This window comes from Colias eurytheme, chromosome 9 (assembly GCF_061535395.1).
Source record: "Colias eurytheme isolate Ceu_HAF_F1 chromosome 9, ilColEury1 Martin Lab GWU primary, whole genome shotgun sequence".
Lineage (NCBI taxonomy): Eukaryota > Metazoa > Arthropoda > Insecta > Lepidoptera > Pieridae > Colias > Colias eurytheme.
The window spans coordinates 8096242-8119161 of record NC_142988.1 but is presented as its reverse complement, the minus strand read 5'-3'; the positions used below and the strand labels follow the sequence as shown (position 1 = coordinate 8119161).

General features: G+C 32.3%; 2 protein-coding genes across 4 annotated transcripts; one reads left to right on the top strand and one right to left on the bottom strand.

Annotated features, from left to right (window-relative positions):
• The first annotated feature begins 1751 nt into the window (after positions 1-1751).
• Positions 1752-22788, top strand: LOC149905953 (uncharacterized). Of its 2 annotated transcripts, none has more exons than XM_090105362.1 (3): positions 1752-2141; positions 5160-5295; positions 22680-22788. In XM_090105362.1, the coding sequence occupies exons 1-3, from the start codon at positions 1929-1931 to the stop codon at positions 22697-22699; spliced, it is 369 nt and encodes a 122-aa protein (XP_089961488.1). In that variant the 5' UTR covers positions 1752-1928; the 3' UTR covers positions 22700-22788. The 2 variants fall into 2 exon arrangements, with proteins under 2 accessions (XP_089961488.1, XP_089961487.1); XM_090105361.1 differs by lacking the exon at positions 22680-22788 and adding an exon at positions 16427-16616.
• LOC149905954 (NAD(+) hydrolase sarm1-like) lies at positions 4414-20685 on the bottom strand. Of its 2 annotated transcripts, none has more exons than XM_090105339.1 (10): positions 20264-20685; positions 10554-10697; positions 10146-10294; positions 9247-9652; positions 7993-8238; positions 6556-7877; positions 6237-6472; positions 5613-5899; positions 5308-5474; positions 4414-4786 (listed from the first exon to the last, which is right to left on the bottom strand). In XM_090105339.1, the coding sequence occupies exons 1-10, from the start codon at positions 20582-20584 to the stop codon at positions 4645-4647; spliced, it is 3420 nt and encodes a 1139-aa protein (XP_089961465.1). In that variant the 5' UTR covers positions 20585-20685; the 3' UTR covers positions 4414-4644. The 2 variants fall into 2 exon arrangements, with proteins under 2 accessions (XP_089961465.1, XP_089961467.1); XM_090105341.1 differs by lacking the exon at positions 20264-20685 and adding an exon at positions 14981-15326 and having other exon boundaries at positions 4415-4786.
• Positions 22789-22920: the final 132 nt, after the last annotated feature.

Here is a 22920-nt window from a genome sequence, read left to right as displayed (position 1 = left end):
CTTGTTTTTTGAATAAAATGTAGTCTACATCACGTCAAATGATATAAAAATTCTAAAAAATCACGGTTGCCGCTTTTCACCTGGCCGCAACATCTTGGCAGCCTGGTGCAAACAGGTATGACTTCGATTTATTTTTACGTTCATAACGCACATTTATGAATCATATATCAAATTAAAGCTAATTTTTTTCTATTTATGATCATATATGGTTGCCTAATTAAATCCGGCCGCAAATAAGGGTTGCTGGCTTATAAAAATTATAAATATAGGATTAGTGCGTTCATCGGTTTTTTGCTGAAAACCGAATTTTTATGTAACTATATGTATTTATAATTAGGAGAATATATATCGACTAGGTTGCCAGTCAAAATTTGGCCGCAAGCATGTTTACACTCAACCTTAAATATTCAACATCTTTAACAGCCGGCAACCCTTATTTGCGGCCGGATTTAATTAGGCAACCATATATGATAATAAATAGAAAAAAATTAGCTTTAATTTGATATATGATTCATAAATGTGCGTTATGAACGTAAAAATGAATCAAAATTATACCTGTTTGCACCAGGCTGCCAAGATGTTGCGGCCAGGTGAAAAGCGGCAACCGTGATTTTTTAGAATTTTTATATCATTTGACGTGATGTAGACTACATTTTATTCAAAAAACAAGTGAACGAATTTTTTTCCCAAAAACCGATTAGAAAAATTTTAATTAAACATGCTTGCGGCCAAATTTTGACTTGCAACCTAGTCGATATAATATATTCTCCTAATTATAAATAAACATAAAAATTCAGTTTTCAGCAAAAAACGATGAACGCACTAATCCTATATTTATAATTTTTAAAAGCCAGCAACCCTTATTTGGGGCGGGATTTAATTAGGCAACCATATATGATAATACATAGAAAAAAATTAGCTTTAATTTGATATATGATTCATAAATGTGCGTTATGAACGTAAAAATGAATCGAAATCACACCTGTTTGCACCAGGCTGCCAAGATGTTGCAGCCAGGTGAAAAGCGGCAACCGTGATTTTTTAGAATTTTTATATCATTTGACGTGATGTAGACTACATTTTATTCAAAAAACAAGTGAACGAATTTTTTTCCCAAAAATCGATTAGAAAAATTTTAATTAAACATGCTTGCGGCCAAATTTTGACTGGCAACCTAGTCGATATATATTCTCCTAATTATAAATATACATAAAAATTCGGCTTTCAGCAAAAAACCGATGAACGCACTGATCCTGCGGTGGGATCTTAGACTATAAATGATCGGTTACATACAAACTTACTACTAACTAATATAGATAAATACGAAAACATGACGTATCATTATTTTGCTAATAAATTTTGGCACTGTCTTCATAATATAATTAAATAGGTAAGTAGTGATTACCTTTGAACAATTACTCGATATTATTAATTATTTTAATAGGCTGTCTTGAATCTTCCATGAGTTTTAAACTTTTAAACACTTTTAAACTGTAGATGCGTTCTGCGTAATGACATAGGAAACGTCATGTATCGTGAAGCTTCTACGTAGATTGAACTAAAGTTAACCTATGACTAAGACTTACAGGAGCTTTATTGCTTATCATTCCTTAGTAATTTTTCAATATTAAAACATGAATCATAAAATTATTTACTATTTTAAATAACAAAAAAATAATAATATGTTACTTTGCTTATGATCCATGATCATTAAGCGGAACACAACTCTGTCAAAAACAGCTGTTGCCTCTCTTCCGATAATTTATTGTCATTTTGAATTTTTATAAATATTGTATTTTAAACAAAAGTTTATCAACCAATCTGTACGATACGATTACGAGATTCAATTGATCTTGAATAATTTAATTAGTGATTTGCTGTCCTTTTGGTTATCGTTGTGAAGTGTAATAATTTAATAAATACGTAAAATGAGTGAAAACATTGTGGACTACTATAAGGTGTTGAAATGCGAAAGAAACGCTACTCACGAAGAATTGAAAAGGAATTACCAGCGACTAGCGTTGTTATTTCATCCTGACAAAACGGACAAAAGTGACAAAGATGAAACATTTCTACTCATTCAGAAAGCGTGGTCAGTTCTAAGGGATCCTGAAAGTCGCAAACAGTTTGACGCTCAATTGGTATGCCATGACCATTCCAATCTTTTGTTATACGAAACAATCTCATTATCAGAAATGACTTTTGATGTATCTGATGGTGCATACACATATCCTTGTAGATGCAGTGGTCTTTATTATTTGGAAACATGTGATGCGATACCGCCTTCTGTGATAGTTGGTTGTAATGAATGTTCATTTTCAATACAAGTTAATCTGCCTTCATGAAAGTCATTTATTGTTTTTAATGTATGAATTGTCTGTTCAATTAAAAATATACTTTCTTATAGTTAGGACACTTCAAGATTTGGATATTCTTGAGAGATGAGGCACTTTTTCTTAGAGAAATTTACTGTATATAGATTTTATTTAAACTTGTTCTCTATATATAGTAAATATACCTATATATATTATATGATAATAAGTAACCATATTTATGTTCATTAATTGAAGTATGTTCCACAGACATTTTTTTTAATCTGTTTGATATTTTATAACATTATGTTGTATATGTGTAAATTTAAATTTATATATTTACAATAATTATAAGTGTATGTAAAGCTGTTCTTTCTCCTTTTGATCATTCTCTGGTGACAATAGATAGTCACTTTAATCAAACTATTCCATTGGGAAGAAAATATATTTTATTAGTACCCGATTAGGGTGTATATATGCTCATCAAGAAAATCTAGAGATATTTTATATTTCATCAATTATCTAAAAATCTATGAAAAATTTCCTTGTTGTGGCATGGCCGCCGCTGCCGCTCTTTGTTCCCACTATATTCAAGCTTGAGATTGGCTTGCACAGTATACCTGTCTTAAATTCTGTTGTGCATGCCTAGGGATAGTAACCTAATAACGAGAATGTACCTAGTAGAATGTCGCTCCATTAACATTATATAAATGAAGCGATACATTCTCGTATTTACTATTGGTTCTTTAAGAATGCATCCTCGCACATCTCTTATACTCTACCAGCTGTATTAGAATTCTTCATAGATTTATAGATATTTGATGTAAAACAAAATATCCTTAGATTTTGTGAAATGTATAAGTAGTGAATCTAAATCTTTATTAGCTGGTGTATCCAAAATTCAGTCAAAAATATTAGTTATTAGCAACAATTGTTTGTAAATCTACAAACAATTGTTGTTCAATTGTAATTAAATTCATAATTAGAATGAATATAATTCATTTCAATTCATAATATAGTCAATGCAATATTTGTAACTAGATTTCCGCCCGCGGCTTCGCCCGCGTTTTCAAAGGAAAACCCGCATAGTTCCCGTTCCCGTGGGATTTCCGGGATAAAACCTATCCTATGTGTTAATCCAAGTTACCCTCTATATGTGTTCTCAATTTCATTGTAATCGGTTCAGTAGTTTTTACGTGAAAGAGTAACAAACATCCATACATCCATACATCCATACATCCTTACAAACTTTCGCCTTTATAATATGTATTAGATAGTATAGAAGTTCTGAAGTTGTAAAATAACTTTTATCAATATCATAGTTAAAAAAACAATATTTGTAGCATTTTCAAATTTATTATTTTCCTATTAGGTAACTATGTGGATTTGAAATACATTAAAGTAATAGTTTATTTATAGTTATAATAAGGAGATTGAAAATAAAATAAAACACAAAGTATAATATATTATAAACATTTTTTTATTGTATTATATTTTCCTATTATGCAATCACTATGTACCTAAAATAACAATTTTGTTATAATATAAGAGCTGCTTATGACTTAGTTGAGAGTGATTATTTTAAGGCAATTTTAAAATTTACTGCAATATTAATAAATAAATTATGCATTTCATGGTTGTTTGTTATTGCCTAAGAGTATTTATACTACCTAGTACCTAGTAATACATCATACTCCAAGGTTATTGCATTTATATTTGTACACTATTCCGAATACTGATACAGATAAAAAATACATTCAACACTTTTGTACTATTCTATTGGCATGCAACAAATAATAATTTCAGTTACATAAATATAAATAAACAGTACAACACCATTTGCTATGCTACAACGAATAGCAAACCATTAATATATCAGTGCTACAATATTCATAAATATTTTCTAATAATGTCTTGAAATACATTATTATTTGTCATTCACTCGTTGAGATTACAAAGCCTAGATTTACTAGTTGTGTGTACAACACAAAGTATACAGTACTAATTACATTTTGAAACACAAAAAAATAAATAATTAAAAAATAAGTATTTCAATATTTTCTTCAACATTATTTCTGTTGTATTGACTTCTGTGATGTTCAATCTGAAACAAAAAAAATGAATGGCCTAATTAGACAGGAAAATTGTTCTACCTCTATGAATAATATAAAACATATATTTAATGCAATTAACAAATTATTATTTAATTTGACTACAGTAATAACGCAAAGGTCAGGGGGCTTTATAGATGGCAATAATGCGTAAATTAAATTTTAAACCTGTTATGAACTCCATACAATAATAAATATTACCTGAGACTAGTTAAATGTATTCAGTCATTCTCTGTTGATTGCATTCTTTGATAATTTGGAGGTCCTCTACTAGTATTGCCTGTGCACGGTGTTTGTATGTGTCCTGGTCCACGATGTGCGCCTTCTAATCGGGTTGCCAGATTTGATTTACCTCGTAGAAAACTGAAAAAAAAAAGATATTTATAAAATAATCCACAACAATTAAAATGCAGTATGCTATCAGGATTCATTTCTGTTACGAGTCTCATATCGACAATGAGTTCTCAATGCTTGAACTCTTTGGGATATTGTTTGACGTGACAACGTCTTATAATTCGATAGAGCCGGCTGCACGCACGAAAAAACATGACTCGGCGTTACCTCGCTCTGAGGCGTTCCATTTAGGCTTGAAGTGCAAGCGAGAGCGCGGAACGAGCGACAAAGAAGCACAATCAGACGTTGTCACGTTCAACTATCGTCAGTAAACCGACTTTACAGATAACCAATTTTTTTTTGTTTATTGTTTTCAAATAAAAAAGCTAACATTCTTTTCCAGTTTCTCCACGCACGCGTCGTGTTGAAGTGGCAGATGGAGCGCATCTCCTCCGGCATGTGCTCCGGCTCGGGCCACTCGAAGTTGTCGATTATCAGCAGTATGTTGCACTGCGACTGCAACGCTGCCATCATATCGTGTAAGTTAATACCTTTCCAGTTTCTCCACACACGCGTCCTGATAGTCGTGTATCCAGCGTACGCCGTTGAAGTGGCAGACGGCGCGCATGTCCTCCGGCAGCTCCTCCGGCTCGGGCCACTCGAAGTTGTCGATTATCGGCACTATGTTGCACTGCGACTGCAACGCTGCCACTATCTCCTGTAAGTTAGTTGTTTATTTATATTAGTCAGCAGATTAAAAAAAAATTGAATCCAGTTATTTTAACGGAATACTCCAATGGACGAACTTGCGTAAAAACTAAAAATATTATATTATAAGGAAAATGTCTATAAGTACCCGATGTAGCCAGTCTTTCTGTTCAGTATCTTCTTTACATTTGTCCAGAGCATTTGGTGTAAGAACTAGCAGAAAATGTTTTGCTTGCCGAATGCTTTGAAGTAAATTTTCAAATTTGCCCGCCTCTAATCTCTCCACGTCAATGAAAATCGTAAATCCTCGTAAATGTAAATGTACTTTGAGTAAACTAGCCAGCTGTGACCCATTTGATCGCCTATAGCAAATAAATACGTCCAAATTCTTAACCATATTATCTTCTTCAAGACTTGGTAATCGACTTTCGTAATCTGGAATAAAGGTTAGTTCTTAAGAAATGTTTCAATTTTACAAATTTCGATATATTTATCTCAGAAAGCATTAATAACATTTTAACAAGGAGCCCTATTATTTAAATATATAATTTTATAAAAGATCTTTTATAACGTATGTAGGTACTTATCGGTTGAAGAAAATGAACAGTCTGATGTTAAAGATGTTATAATTAGATTGTTAATAGACTTGTTCACGTCATTTCTAAAGCGTGTGTAATGACAATCGTAAATAGCATATGAGTTAGGTACTATTTATAAGAAAAACAAACTTTCTTTTTTTAAATATAATTATTATGATTCAATATGTATTTACCTCGTATAGCATTTAATATTCTTAATCTATGTATACTATTTTTAATATAGCATTCATTTTCTAGTTGTTCGTCGCTTAAACCGAGAATAGATTGCTTGTCGACACCAGCGTTTAACATAGAATACGTGTAAACGGTGTATTCTGGACCTATACTTTGTAGGAATTCATGAAGACTACATGTATCACGAAGGCTATAGTCGGCCATTTTCTTTAACTGCTGAAGTTCTCTTGCAAATCTGAAATATATTCAAAAATTATAAATACTCTAGGACTCAGTTACTTTAATAAACCAGTATAATAATGTTTATTAAGTTAGTACCTTTTTCGCTTGATTCCATTGTCTAATCCAATATCGTCTTTTAAATTATCTTCTGTTATTTGCAGTAAAAGATCACCATCTACCCTACTCTCATAAAAGTTATTTGCATATTCGAGGAAACCTATTTGCTTCACCCATTCCCGAACATCTTCAATAGACCAAAGGGGAACCTGTTGTGATAGTTTATGCGGCACCTCTTCCCCTATGAGCCGTAATGCTTTAGCAGCATATTTAGAAGCTACCGCATTTGGACAACTTGCAACTTTCTTTAAGGGCTCAACTGCACCAATTTCTTTGAATATTTCAGTGTTTCCTTGTTGTTGCTTTATACCTGCCTCCATGCAAAAGTGGAATGCCGCTAAATTTCTTGCTTCTTCTCTTTTTGAACTCAAAACTGGAACTAATTTTTGTAACCACTGTTTACTCTGCCCGTGAGCGTGAGAAAGATTTGAGCGGGCAAATTCTGATGGATTGTGTGAAGTAACAAATGGTTCTACTAATTCTAAAGTGCCTGATTTTAAAACAGCTGCTTCTATTTCTTTATTGGCGACTAACACTGCTATAGCTAAACATGCATAGTATTTGATATTGTCGTCGTGATGAAAAGCGAGAGGAAATAGCCACATAGGTACTTTTCTTTTTATCATAGCCTCTTGATTTTCTGCACCACCATATAGTGACAAATTAGCCAGTGCTGTAGCACAGTGTCGCAATGTTTCAATATCGTTTTTTCTACATTCAAACAAAACTGCATCTAAGCCTCCTAATCTTATAACATCGCTACACGTTCCTTCACTATGTTTAAATAAATGCTGCAATATTCCGGTACCAATTCTCGAGTATTCGACTAAATTTGCATTTTTTGTGCAGACACAAGCTACATTCACTACTTTCTCCAAACCGTTTTTAACAACGTATTCTCTGTTTTCGGTTGTGAGACATTGTTCAAGGATCTTTGCCGATGAGAATTGTAATTCTGGATTCTTATATTCCATACAATTTTCCATCAATAAGTCTAGACCTCCTGAAGTCCGAAGCGTATTGCACAGGGAATTGCCTAGATCATGACCATACGTAGGTACAGCCCAAGCTTTTCTTAACATTTCATTTACTTTGTTAAAGTGTAATGATGTGTAGTTGTTATCCATTTTATCTTCTTTAATAGCAGATATAAAAGCATTCATTCTATTTGTATACTTTTGTTTAGCAGCATCTATTTCACTTTGGCTTGAACGAAGATTAAGTTCGTCTAAATCTTCAAAAGTTAAATTGAGTAGATCACTCCCAACGGGTTTGTTAGTTCCATTTAATAGACCATCAGACTGAAATTGTAACATGAACTTTTATTAATAATGTACTACCTAACGAATATCCTTTAAAAATCAGTCAAATATTCTTATGTATAATAATAATATTTAGATTATTATAAGTACTTACATGCGATGAAAGCATTTTTGCTGTTGATGAGATGTTTTTACTTGATATAGTCATATTAGAATGTGCTACACTTGAATGTTCCTTGTGAGTAAAAATTCCACTTGAACTGACCGTCTGGCGGGCCTGTGATGTAGCTGTTCCCTTTCTCTCAGCACTAAAAGCATCCGTTTGCAGTCTAGAGCTGCATGTCGACATATTATTTGCCTCCTGGGTCCTCATTTCTGCTGTTTGCAGCGTCTGTCTCTCCTAAAAACATATAAACACTTGACACAAATCCTAAAATCACACGATACGTGAGTGTACCTTGAATAAATACATATTTACTGGAATAATTATACGCAAATTGGGCTTTGGACGTCGCTTCGAATACATATTTAAAAGTATAATAGCTAGTTTGTGGAATTTAATTGAAACTGTTATATTTGTATTAAAAGATACCGCGCGTCATGGCTCGGATTATGTACTGAGTAATATCTATGCTCTATTGGATATAGGCCAATCGCGCGAGCATATGAAGATATTTTAAAGTTTGTGTATACGCGATGTTATAATAGCAGGCCGATGACGGTGATAGAGAATGTTCCAGGCAAGAGGCCCAACGCAGGATACGGAGGTGGACTTCATTATGCAATAGGCAATATCAATAATGCACAACGAACAAGGTTACGCGGCCATTATAAATATTTTGGTTGATTTTGATGACGTTCTCACTTACAAGATGAACTAGATTCTAGAGTATTTTCATTTAATAGGTAAATCGTCGATAAATTGTTTTGAATAATTTATTATAATTTATGATTAATGAATTGACTAGAGTTCTTTTATTTTAATTTCACAATTTATCTTTCCTCCAAGCGTATTATTTAAATTCAAGTTGAGACGAATGATCTCACCGCGCCCGGCGATCCTCCTCGACGGAGAATCCTTGTCGTCCAATTAACTAATTTTGCAGCCATCGTGCGTCTATCGCTTCAGTAAAGTGCGCACGTGGTTACATAATAGTGACATCGTGAAACTTAGTTGTGCTCAGGCGAAGGGAACTTGCTATACTGAGGGGTTAGCGGCGCATTGCTGAGACGTCATTTTAGGATTCTATTGATCGGTCTATGTCACGCGAGGTTGTGTCCTTCGGGGCGCGTTTTTAGCCTTACTAACCAGTGAGGTATGATAACTACCATAGACTCTCGTGACTAAAATACAAAGTACTGTGCAGTTTTTCTGATTATGTCGTTCGTTCGGTTAGATATTACTTACTCGTTGGTATGCTGCATTTTGTTCTGCCGTAAGGCTCTCCGCTTGCAATAATCTTTGCGTGGCGCCGACTGCACTTTGATCAGCATATAACATATCTCCTTGTTGAAACCTTCTGGATCTCGAACTGTTCGCTGCCGATTTTGAAGCACTAAAACCATCAGTGACTAAGCTGGTTGAACTTGCTGAGCTTGTGCGAGCTGCACTATATTTTAAATCATTCGGTGAACCGTTTTCACAGAAATTTTGTCTGTTATTTAAAAGTTTGCTGGAGTCAGCAACAAACATTAATTTATCCCCAATGTTATTTTGTTGGATTCCAAATCTGTTGATGTAATTTTGACTATTTCCGATATTATTTTTTGTCGCTCCATCGGTTTCTAAAATATCTTCCATTGACTTTTTGCATCTGAAAAGGTGCAGATACTTTCATAAATGACTGCTATTACATTAGAAATTATTAATAAAGTAATTATCCTGTTCTTCATTCATATAAATCATAATTCTGAGTGTTTGTAGAAATATGATAAATGTGGACGTTTTTAACTAAATAAATATGAATCGATTGTTTTAAATCGATACGTATTCGGATTCAACTGAGCTATATGGAATATGCAATGACTTACTATAAACATTATTTACATGTTGTTTATGAACACTGTGCCATGCGTGGGTCGTGCGTGTTAACGCTATACGGGGAATTATTAATGTGTAATTATCACATTATACTTTATTACCCACTATACCTTGCTAAATAAATATTAAACGTAAAAGTAGTTATCTATAGCGCTTTAAGATGGTACAGCACTAAGGATTCGACTTTGGTGTACTGATAATATAATTTCGCCAATATTGAGATAGTACATAAAAATAAAATAGGTATTATTTGTCCAAAACCTTACCTTTGACCAAATTGTAAGCTACTAGAGTTGCTCAGGTTTTTCATTTCCGATATCGAACTCTGCAACTCGGTTAGATTTGATTTCAGTGAGCTGGCGCGTTGAGATGAACTTTGAATACGTTGATTTGCTATACTGTTAATATTTTGCGACTGTAATAAAGAATAATACTTAGAACTATATTTTCGACTCCTTAAATCGACTCGTTCGGGAAATGATGGCAATTTTACAAAATAGTACATGGTTGTAAACTAGGTATATTGAGCATGCAAAAACTTTATTTTTCAATTTATTTGTAATAAAAATTACATGTCTTAGGACCAGCACCTTAATTGTTACAGGAAGGCTCCAAATGGGGTAACTAATAGGGTGAAATTATTAAAAAAATGCGTTTATAAATATAAACAATACCTTATCATTTGTAGGGATTGAAACATCATTGTTCATGATAAAGTTGTTTCTGGATATTTGGTTATTTTTCTTCAGAGTTTCCATTGAACTTGATCTCTCATCTTGTTTCATGTTATTGTTCAAACTTGCGTAAGAAGGAGGAACCTTTAACAAGATGTACATAGTATAGAGTAAAAATACATATTATTTCGACCCTGAAGTAAAATAGTATTATAATTTGAATACTTATTATATTACACAAAAATTTAATTTAATAGGCTTCACATAAATATGCGAGAACAATAAAAAAAGGAATCAAGGCTTTTGTATGAAATTTGAATTAAAAATTAAAATTTATATACTATTAGCTGAGCCCCGCGGTATCACCCGCGTGGCTCAGCTCCTGTTGGTCTTAGCGTGATGATATATAGCCTATAGCCTTCCTCGATAAATGAACTATCTAACACCGAAAGAATTTTTCAAATCGGACCAGTAGTTCCCGGGATTAGCGCGTTCAAACAAACAAACAAACAAACTCTTCAGCTTTATAATATTAACTGTAGGTAGGTATAGATAATAAGTTTCATATTAGTGGTAACATAATATATAAATACATAATGAAATGCTAAACGATGATTATTATTCAAATAGTATTTATTTCAAGCTTAACGATGAGTAATATGTCCATGCATATTGTATTTATTATTTAAGGTGGTATCATAATAGGTCAATTTTATAAGAGATCGCGAGTGACTCAGGTTTCTAGAAATATTATCGTAACAATCTCACAAATTTATGGGTACGACGTAATTGTGTGTGCTTTGCGATACGTTTCACCGCTATGTAAATATTTTTTTATACGAAAAAGTTCCTTTATATATTTTAATAGCCGCACGTCCGGGAATAAATAAGTATAGCCTTTGTCACAGAGGGCTATGCAGCTTTCGGCTGGTAAAAGAATTTGTACAGTATTTGAATGTATGCAAAGTTTAAAAATATTGTTTTCTTTCCTCTGTAATATTAGTAGAATATTTTTTCATTCAGCATATAAATGAAGAAATTTTGGATATAGGTATATACCTACATAGTGTGGCAAATCAAATGCATTTGATTATAATTGTTCCTTTGAAACAATCAGGCCATTACTGCATTGCAATACAATACAATACATAATAACATAATTTATATTACTCGTATGCTAATTAATACTATGCCATTGTATACTTACTAGATTTACTTTTATATTATTATACCAAGTGTTATTTCTTATTAAATACTAGCTTTCCACCCGCAGCTTCGCCCGCGCAGTCAAAGAAAAACCCGCATAGTTCCCGTTCCGTGGGATTTCGGGATAAAACCTATCCTATTTCCCGGGGTAAAAAGTAGCCTATGTCCTTTCTCGGGTATCAAATTATCTCTATACCAAATTTCATGCAAATTGGTTCAGTAGTTAAGGCGTGATTGAGTAACAGATAGACAGACAGAGTTACTTTCGCATTTATAATATTAGTATGGATTGACAATTCTGTTGAATTCATAAATTGAACGTAGCACTGCACAGGTAGCACACAATATTTTAGTGATGTTTTTTTGTCTCCATTATTAACATTTATGATCTTTTATTATAGAATTTTGATGTTAGTTACGGTGATTTTTTTTTAATTTTATATTTTTACACAATTTGCAATAATGATTTAATTGCAAATATCCAAAAGATACGCATATGTTATGCATTTTCTGATAAGATATTGATGTTTTTGTTACTATGCGATACATTTCTATATTTAATATTATTTTACCTACTTTACAACATACATTAGCATACATGATACAACATCAAAACTGTTAGTATAAAAAGACAAAAACAATTTAAATTTTAGATAATAATATTAACCGCAAAACTCACCTACAATTATATTTTCGCAATTTCAAAAGTACCTACCTAAAATACTAATATTGAATACCCAGTACCCACGCTTGGTCGTACACATAACTTTCACTACACTTAACGTTCAAGCTCCTCTGTTTAATTTAACCTATATTACTATAATCACGAATTGCGAAGTATCACATGCGATGTCAAGTTCGATAAACAATATTATTCGTGTCACATCACACATGTGCTATATTATCGCGAGTGGGCAAACTTGAATGTGATGCTTTTGCACAGCGTGTCTACGAACTGCCGATTGTAAACTGACAATAAGCCGGCGTCAATGCCGTTCCTTCCGACCTTCGCGTTTGTAGTCCTATAGCATGGTAATTGGTAAGGTGATAAACTTTAACCATATCTTTAACCTAATTGTGATGTTAGATAATGGTGAAGTTTGCGGTTACAGTAGTTGTAGTATTATCGCATTGTTTTGTTTCGTTTGTTTATAAATAAAAATCTGATGTTTTATATTCAGATTAATTTAACAATACATAGATCTTTTGTATGTTTTGGATTAGTGTAAAATCACGTCATATTCTGCGGAAATATTATTTTAAATTTATGTTGTGTTGGATATATTTTTTTATGAATGTGATTTTTTAGCTACATTCTATTAATGTAGTGTACGAATATAGTAAGCCTTATTAAAATGTGTTTGCGAATGAAAATGATAACAACATGAACGCATTATATACCTAGTCTACATAGATTATTCCGTGATTTTTCTGAAAATTGTATACATAGGTTTAGCCTCTAGATAAGGCTATAATCTCATTATCCGAGCTCGTTTCAAAATGTATAGAAGTTGTTCAATGAATCATCACACTAGCACGTGGTTCCTTATCACAGTGGGTAGGTTAGTTCATGCATGGTTATGAGTCAGACATCCTGTATCATCCGTAACTTTAAATTATACTTGAGGAAAATTTCGTTAAAAATATACAACTTACCTACTCAATCATGATTGAGATTTGAGATATGTAGTTCCGACCTAGGTGGTTTATAGCACAGTATCGAGTTTCCTAATCATTGATGTTGTTTACATTTACAGTATGATATCATTGCATATTATAACCACTCGACTATCGCTAAATGTCGTCGTAGTAGTAGTAGTTCAAAATATTTAAATAATAAATAAATAATATAGTTATATAATTAAATAATAAGGATAAAACCTATCCTATGTGCTAATCCAGAAAATTAAAAAAACACCTCACGTAATTTATGGACGCCCCCTGATGAAAAACAGTAAACTTCTAAGTTTCATAATATAACATGTGTTTGTATCCATGATGCAGATGTCTTCATTTCCTAGTGGCTATAAGTACTTCAATGACTGATATTAATCTTCTTATATATATAAAAATGAATCGCAAAATGTGTTGGTAAGCGCATAACTCGAGAACGGCTGAACCGATTTCGATAATTCTTTTTTTATTATATTCCTTGAAGTACGAGGATGGTTCTTATGTAGAGAAAACGTAAATATGTACCACGGGCGAAGCCGGGGCGAACCGCTAGTATGTATATATTTATTTCAGTTATAATGAATGAATTCGTAAGCACATGTCTATATTTTCCAGATAACACGCGTGTAAATTGGCAAACTGAAACTTGTTAATTAATAATAATTATTAAAAACAATTTGCGATAAAAGCTATATTTTTTTAAGACAGGCATTAAAGATAATATTATTATACAAGTACTAAAGGCATCAATGTTCAATATTCAATCTTCATCTCAAACGAAATAGCATACTGCTTATTTTATAGAAAACTAGCGGTCCGCCCCGGCTTCGCCCGTGGTACATATTTACGTTTTCTCTACATAAAAACCATCCTTGTACTTCAAGGAATATAATAAAAAAAGAATTATCGAAATCGGTTCAGCCGTTCTCGAGTTATGCGCTTACCAACACATTTTGCGATTCATTTTTATATATAAGAATTAATGATAAAACAATTAAAGCATCGGCAATGTTTAATTCATTTTATAGAAAAGTTAAGATAGCGCATGTTTACAAACTGGTTATTTACACAGGTTCCAGAACAGGAGAAATACTGGATTTCTTTTCCTTAATCAGGCTTATCATACCAAATTTGGATCTGGCTCTCAGTTAAACAAATATAGAAGTTATCTCGCTTATCCTTATAGATAATCAATGTTTGTAAATTAGTGATATGATAAATATTTTTTTGTTTGTTGTTTCATACCAAATGATCTCGATACTACTCGTATTTTTGAAAGGTATTTTACCCCCAAAGCAACATTGTTCCAGAGTGGCATACACCTTTTTTCCCGGGTTAGCCTAGAGCTAACCTAGGTTAACCCGGGTGGAGCGGCTAATTATTTATAAAACAACTACTCAAATAACATAATTGTAACAGTCAGTTATCAATAGTACCTACTTCATATTGAAAAAAAGAAACACCTCAACATATCAAATAAATAATTTCATAAAATATGCATAATGTCATAAGTTTAGTTTCACGCATGTTTGGGTTGTTTTTCTTACCTTCTTGGGCAGAAAACTCCTTGGTTTTGCCGAGTACGAGGTAAAAGTATACGATGACATATTTTCATTATTTGGTACAACCATTATTTGTAAAATAAAATTGTAAACATCAACTTCACTTCAATGTTTCATATGATAACGTTTGCATAAACCATTTATTTTTTAAAGATATTCTGACGCAATATAAAGTAACACTTATTATAGATTTTTCAAGCATAGTTCATTTGCACTTATAACAAGTCTTTCCTTCAAGGTTTACATATTGTTATGTTTACGAAACAATAATTGTGTAGGAGTAAAAATGTAACTCAAATACCGTGCTCAACTCTACAAGTTACTTAGCGGACTGACATACAGTTTTCCGCTTGCTTTTTATCAATGCAGTGCAACATCTTATATCGCTATCGTATATCTATCTCTTTCTTATTGTAGAACAGAGCAGGAAAACTTCTGAGGAATTAAATAAAATTTTCGATTTATTAGTTAATTATGCATGACGCATGGTATTTTCAAAATATTTGTCAAAATTGTACTTAATTAGAGCCAGATGTAATATCAAAACTTTATTTGTTTTCCTTAATTATTGTTTGGAAATTTGGAATTGTAAAGTAACCATGTTCATTTTAGCATGAAGAATGCAGCTGATTGCATTAATGCTAAAATCTAATTGGTCCATCGTCGTCTCTATAATGCCATAAAATAATATACTTATTTTAAGGACCCTATTGAGGACAGGACAAGAGAAGAACACCTAATGGTGTTTTTACCAATTAAATAAAATACCTAATACGTATGTACTTAAATTTTATGTAAGTTACACCTGAATCTATAATCTGTTTAACTAAAAACAGTAGTAGTAAATGATTGTCTTCGAAATTTCATTTAAAAACTGAAAAGATTATGTAGTTTATCCAAAAAATATATTTTTAATGTTTCTGACTATGCCTTTACTTCTAAGAAATTCCTATCTTTTCAGATATCGTAAATTACTTCCTTCGAATTCTGAAAATAATCAATCATTCAATTTTAGGAAATAACTAAGGAAATTGACAAATATTTGTAGTTTTTGCGAATTATAAAAATACAATCTATCCTATGTTCTTTGTCAGGTATTAAACTGTCTTCGTATCAAATTTCATTCAAATCGCTTCAGTGCTTTAGGCGTGAAAAAAAGATAGGGTTTCTCATTTTAATACAGTAGAGGTGAAATAGTAGAGATATTATATACCTAGTGAGTCTACATTACAGCCGCGTGGGATATGATCCATATGGCAAGCGCATACTGCATCAGTATATGTATCGATTTATTTTGCTCGAGTGGGTGATGCAGTCTCCCATATCCCCTGTGAGAAATTTATTTTGATTCACGTTCACTTAACATCCTTACATCTTACTCTCAAACACAAGAACAGCACGACGAACATTTTTTAAGCGTTTTTGTTACAGCTCAAGGAAAGTTCTTATGGAGAGAAAAAACAGTAGGCAACTACAAACAAAGAAAACGAAATCTTGCAAAGTTTAAGACTAATTACGTAATATTCTTATCAAGAGAAACAATTAACCTAAAAGCAGCCAGAGATAAAACAGGTTTGTTTGAAAAATAGCTACAATTTTTGCAGCCAAAGATCGACCAAATGATTCAGGTCAGGTGGGGTAAGAGGAACATATTTCATTTTCAGTAAAATATTTTGACTGCTAGGAACAACAGTTATAGCTTTTTAAGATCTTTGAAACACACAGAACTTACCTTTATGTATTAGCTTCCCGTAGGCTAAATGTCATTACTCTAATAACAGTTCTTACGAAGATATTGACGTTAATGTCAAGATTGAGTAATCGTTCCTCTTCCCCCTTACATGGGGTAAGAGGGACAGTCATTGTATTTCCTAAGATTGGTGTTTATATTAAAATATTCGTTCGTTAATTTGTAGGTAGAATGTCTTTGGTCAATATTAGATCTTAAAATCGATGAAATAAGGTATAATTTGGAATAAAAAAGAAGAATACATCAATTCGGGGTAAGAGGGACATACAGATTCGATCAGGGGTGGCAAACTAAAAAGAAGTCGACTAGTTATAATTCTATTTTTATTTAATCATACATAGTAATGGTAAACAGTCTGTCCCTAACTAGTTTTCCTAGTTAGTTACTCTTTAAAAATAACAATGGCACTATGTGATAAGATCAATATTGCGAATCAGTCTTTTAATTCTTCTATTAAGAACCTTCTCCTTTTTAAGAAGTCAGTTAAAAATATAAATGATCTTCTTGATCCAAAAGAAATTCTTTTTAATTTCTGGAATTTTGGGACAGGCGAACTTAGCGAAACTTGGCGAATAGTGGTTCCGTTTTACATCACTGTGTTCCGGTTTGGTGGTGAGATGAGGCTCTGAAGTAATTACTGGCACAGGAGGCATAACACCGTAGTCCTTTAGGCCGGCAACGCACTTGTGACTCCTCTGGAGTTGCGAGTGTCCATGGGCGGCGGTAATCGCTTAACATCAGGTGATCCGTATGCTCCTTTGCCCGCCTATTAAATAAAAAAAAATATATAAAAAAACACATGAACGATGTCGCGAGAAATTTTTAGTTATAATTTAAAATTGTAGTAGGTACAGAACAGTCAGTCACTTCTTTTCATTTTACCCACATATAAAATTATAAATTAATCAAAATGTTGGTCACCCCTCACACGGGGGAAGAGAAACATATGTTCCACTTACACCGTCAATAGTGTGCCTCTTTCCCCAGCTATTGTTTTTGTAGGCTCGGATTTTCAAGCGAAAGAAACTCACATAATTTAGTTGTTTCTTAACTAAAATGATTAATAAAAGAAATACTTACAGTTTTCTCCGTGTATCAGTATATTTAAAATATTTATAGCACTCGTTTATCACTAAAATATGGGTTCGCAAAAAAAGAGCCAACTTGGTCTTAGTCGAATTCGCAACTGTCAAATTTGTTTACATTTTTTGTGACGTCTGTGCTACGTAGCGACATCTACTCAAAACCGCTCAAACTAATTCGCCTTCACTTTTTTATCCACGGAAAGTACATAGTCATAAACGCTTCGGTTTACTAGTTATGGTATCTAGGCCCTCTTCCCCCAGTGACCCTCTTACCCCACCTGACCTTCATCTCTTTTTATAGAAATGATAATAAATTAATCTATGTATATTATATGAAGAAGTATTTATATGTTATTAGGTAATACAGAAAAGTCTGTCTGTCTTGTTTGGCAAAAAAATATAATATTTATTATTTCATATTAAATAATGCAAAAAAGTTGGCCTTATCATTTACGAATACTTCGAAGAAATCTTAGATTTAGTTTAGCGGTGGTACGCACACTGCGAAAGCACTGATTGTGTATTTTTTTATCAAAATCTTAATTAAATATAAATATCAAATGTTTATTTAACGACAGTAGTTAAAAGCTAAGCTGTCGAGCCTATTAAATTTATAATTAACCTGAAATATAAAATAATAAATTCTTGCAAACTATTAGAACATTTACACAGATAAATTATCAAAATAATTTGTAATTTGGCTCTACTTCAATATTACTTTTACGTCATAGAAAGTTATCAACTCGATGCATCTACAGTTACGCATGTAGGTATTTCATAATCAAAATGTATAAATATTTTAAAAGATCAGTTATTGTTAGTTTCATAGTTTCAGGTATAAGGAAATATTCTAGAATTATATCTAACTCAAAATTAAGTTGTCATCAAGAATTCCAAGTTCCTATCCAAAAAGATATTCGAATGTTCCTCCTTTCTAGTTAAAAAATGAGGTACTAAGTACGTAGGTACTTAAAAAGACTATGTAATGAAGATAATTGAAACAAGCAACTATAGATTTGAACGTTTTAAGTAAATTCGTGCTCTATGCTTACTTTGACTCATTTTTTATTATACCAAGTATGTAGACCTTGTGAACATGTTACAAACATTACAATTATGTGTAAATTAAACATTCGATACAAATTTTTTACTCTTCTCAAACCAGTAATAAACACACTACAAACATTTTAATAATACATCACTACTTCAGATCCTTGCTTCCTTTGTCAGAACGTTGGTTAAAAATAGCTTCTTAATCCAGGCAATAATTTGCAAGTTCTGACTTCTGCTGCAAATACTTATTCTTAGACTATGAGTATGGTATAATACTCATAGCTTAAGAATAAGAATTTAATAAAAAAATATTGTGCCATTCTATGAATCCGTTCATTATTAGAGTCACACAGCGATTTAAAATATTAAAAAAGGTTTATATTCCGTTCATATATTGTTTTTAAATTTTAATATATGGAAACTTCAACCGCCTAATGGAGTGTAAAAAACGCTTGGATCAGATAGCAAAATCTACTGTCCTTGGCCGTTAATATTGCATATTAGATCATCACAGAAAAAATGCCTAATGGACCTTAATAGATTTAACGCGTTGTACTTATAAGATGCTATGTAAAAAATTAGGCTGTCCAGTGTACAGTGAGAATGGAAGTTCTATTTCAAGTGTAATCCTCTTTTTACCCGCTAATAAAGACGCAACAGATTTTGAAATTACTCTCACCATCAGTGTTAAAATATGTTATCGAAATAATGATAATAATGTTTTAACCTCTTCTAAAGTCTGGTAGAGTAGGTCTCTACCATCTAGTACGTACATTGTACATATACATATATAAAATAACGATTTTCTGCTACCCCTGCTCGTCCCGCCTCTGTACCGGAAAACCCGGAATACAAAAAAATACTTTAATAGTAATTTTGTTGAATAATAATTGTTTCTACAATCAAATAAATATATTACATTTTTAAAATAATTCCTCAGTATTATTATCAAGCATCTATACGACGCGGTTTATTCTATTTTGCGTAATATTTATTTCGATTGAAATAGCTGTCCTACAACAGTTTACGCATATATGTATTTTGAATACGTAGTATAATATTATTATTAGTCTGTGGTATTATGTATTTATCTAATTTACATGTACATACAACACTTCACGATTTTATTAACGTAAGAAATACCTATCCATGCTCTCGGCTAGCATGACAATAATTATGAATATTGTGTAACACACTGATTTAAAAAAGACGTTATTATCTAGTACCTAATGAAAATACGTAATATATTACCTATAAGAAATTTTAAATATAAATATCACGTAATGGATTACGCTCAAGATAACGCAAAAAAAGCGTAGATAACATTGATCTTACGTTTAAATTATATGACCTTGCAACATTGAGCGAAAATATTGTTACCTGTTCAGGGACACGTTTTCCATTTGCCAAATCTTTGTTCTGCGTCTCAATTTTAGTGACACTTTCTATCGGTGGCGCTTGAACCTTGGTGTCATTCGTTATCAATTTCTCGTTGTTCGTCGCAGACGATTTTTCATTATTTTTCTCTATTGGCTTGAAATTACACACGTTATCAGTGTTATTCGATGAGTGGTCTTCTTTTTTCGCGCCCATTTTGGCTGGTATATCACTGTCCTTTTGCGATTTGTTATCTTTGTGTTTTTTGTTCTTCGCTTGTTTCTCATTTAGATTCTCGGTTGTATAACACTGCACATTACCCATATTGATTAGCGCACATTTCGTAATATTCGGCCACCAATAGTCGTCGCGGTCGATCGTCAGGCGCGTCGGCGTCGGCGCCGGATCGCGGAATGCCTGACTCTGCCAGTGAATCGTAGTGCCCATTGGGTGCTATGAGTTGTACATTTGTTATTTGACGTACAATTATACTATTTTAAATTAAGATGACTATGATAAAAACACTGACTACGTCTACTTTATATGGGCTAGTTCCCCTCGAGTTAAATGTATATTTGACATCGTTACATTGAAAGAAGAAATATTTTTCGAAACGTTTATTATTCCTCTAATAGCGCTATGTTTGAATAAGTTGCAATATTTGAATAAGTTGCACTTTATTTGAAAAGTATTTCTATTCACAAAGTTATGTAAACATATAAATTGAAAGAGATAAAAAAAACATTAACATTTTCTTATAGGGAATAAATGGGTCCTTACTTTTAAGTTATAGAAAACAGTTACCTACACTTTTGTTAGGATCTTCCTTACCCCAAAACAAAAGCTGTGTGTGCCTGAGTGCACATAAAAAAGACGAGCGCTGTTTGGGTGTGGATGTTCCATTGTTAAAGTCGGTCGTTTGAAATGTGACTGACTTATTTAATAATCATAGCTGTACTTCCGTTGCTATTATTTTTAAGTTTAACTCTCCATATTAAAATAAAATAATCAGAATAGCTGATACGACACAAAGACAATAACAAATAATAATAATAATAAAGTACATATCGTCAAGCTAAATAACGACTCAACCATAATAATTTTTAAGCAGTTGAATTTCGAATGAACTTCGGTGCAGAGACAAGCAAACTTAAATTTAATTGTAACTGCTAAAGGTAAAAATGCATAGTTTGAAATAGCTAAAAAAAGAGATTGAGGAAAATCAGGGAGAGTTCAAAAATTCCCACACGAATATATTTTTGGCAAAGTATCCGAAAGGTTTTCCCCATGCGTTCATCTTGATTTAAATAATGCAATGCTAAAAATACTTATTAATTGAAGCACTCAGTGGTGTTGTAGATATATTTGGTCTATACAATATATCACATATGTTTTAAACATAACTTCCACGTTCCAAAATAAAATATCACTTCCTCCAACTAAAGGCCCACAAGAATGTATGTTGCATCTTGCGTTTAAATTAAATTAATTTTGAGTAAGGATATTAAAGACATTTTAACGGATTTTTCGTGATCATTCTGTATACAACCACCAAATCCAGTCGTATCTGTTAGGAGAATATTTTTTTCTTGATAAAAAAAATAACGTAAGTCGAGTGACTATCTTACTAATATTATAAACGCTAAAGTTTTTACTGGTATATAGTACATATTATTATCTGTGCAATGGATGTTTGTTACTCATTCACGCAAACTACTGGACGAATTTTGATGAAAAACTTTATACTCATGTGTCAAAACTCAAAATACATGATTTTACACGCGAGTTCGTCTGCAGTTGAAAGTTCGCGGCGCAGCTATTCGTATTTAAAGTTATTACTGGGGCTTGGAAAAAGCGCGATCTATGAAAAGGCTGCTCAATTCCTTTGTGTTCTGCTGTTAATAAAATGAGGCCTTTCTTATAGTTTTGAACATATCCGCTAGATAGAGCTGTACACGAATCAATTGTTTTGCCAGTGACCACCAGAGAGCGCTTGTCGTTTCCTGCTAAGCACGGAAGTGGAAAAAAATTAATTATTATTCCTTTTTTGGTAATTAACCATATAATACACACTATGTAAGTTTTTAATTGTTTAATTCATAATGAAATACATATTCATTAGAGGAAACATCAGATTATGTATAATTGAGAGCTGCTATCGAAAGGTGTAACACATTATTATGATGATTCTATGATTCTGTTTAGATACTAGGATATTTAAATATTTTTACATATGCGATATAATATGTACTGTTAACAATAGGATCTACTCACTGGCATAATTTTAATTACAATAGAATAGTACAATAGAATAGAATACAATCTGTACTAATCTCATGCTCCTATAGAAATATAAAAACTTCAATATTAAAAATTCTTCATAATATAGAATAAATTAATAATTATAATTTTTTCCTAGGTCAGTTCACACAGGCATAAACAAAACGGTACAGCAAAATCCAACCAGTAAGGAAATGTCTTTGAACTCGGAAATCAAGATGAAAGTTATACGTGCCACAGATCAAAACAGGAAAGTTAGATTTAGAATCATTAGATGAAAATGTACCAAACAATATTACAGAGTATATTTACTCTACCGAAAACTCGATTACTGTCGTACAAACATAAAGCTGTAACTACGTTATGGTACAATTCTAAAT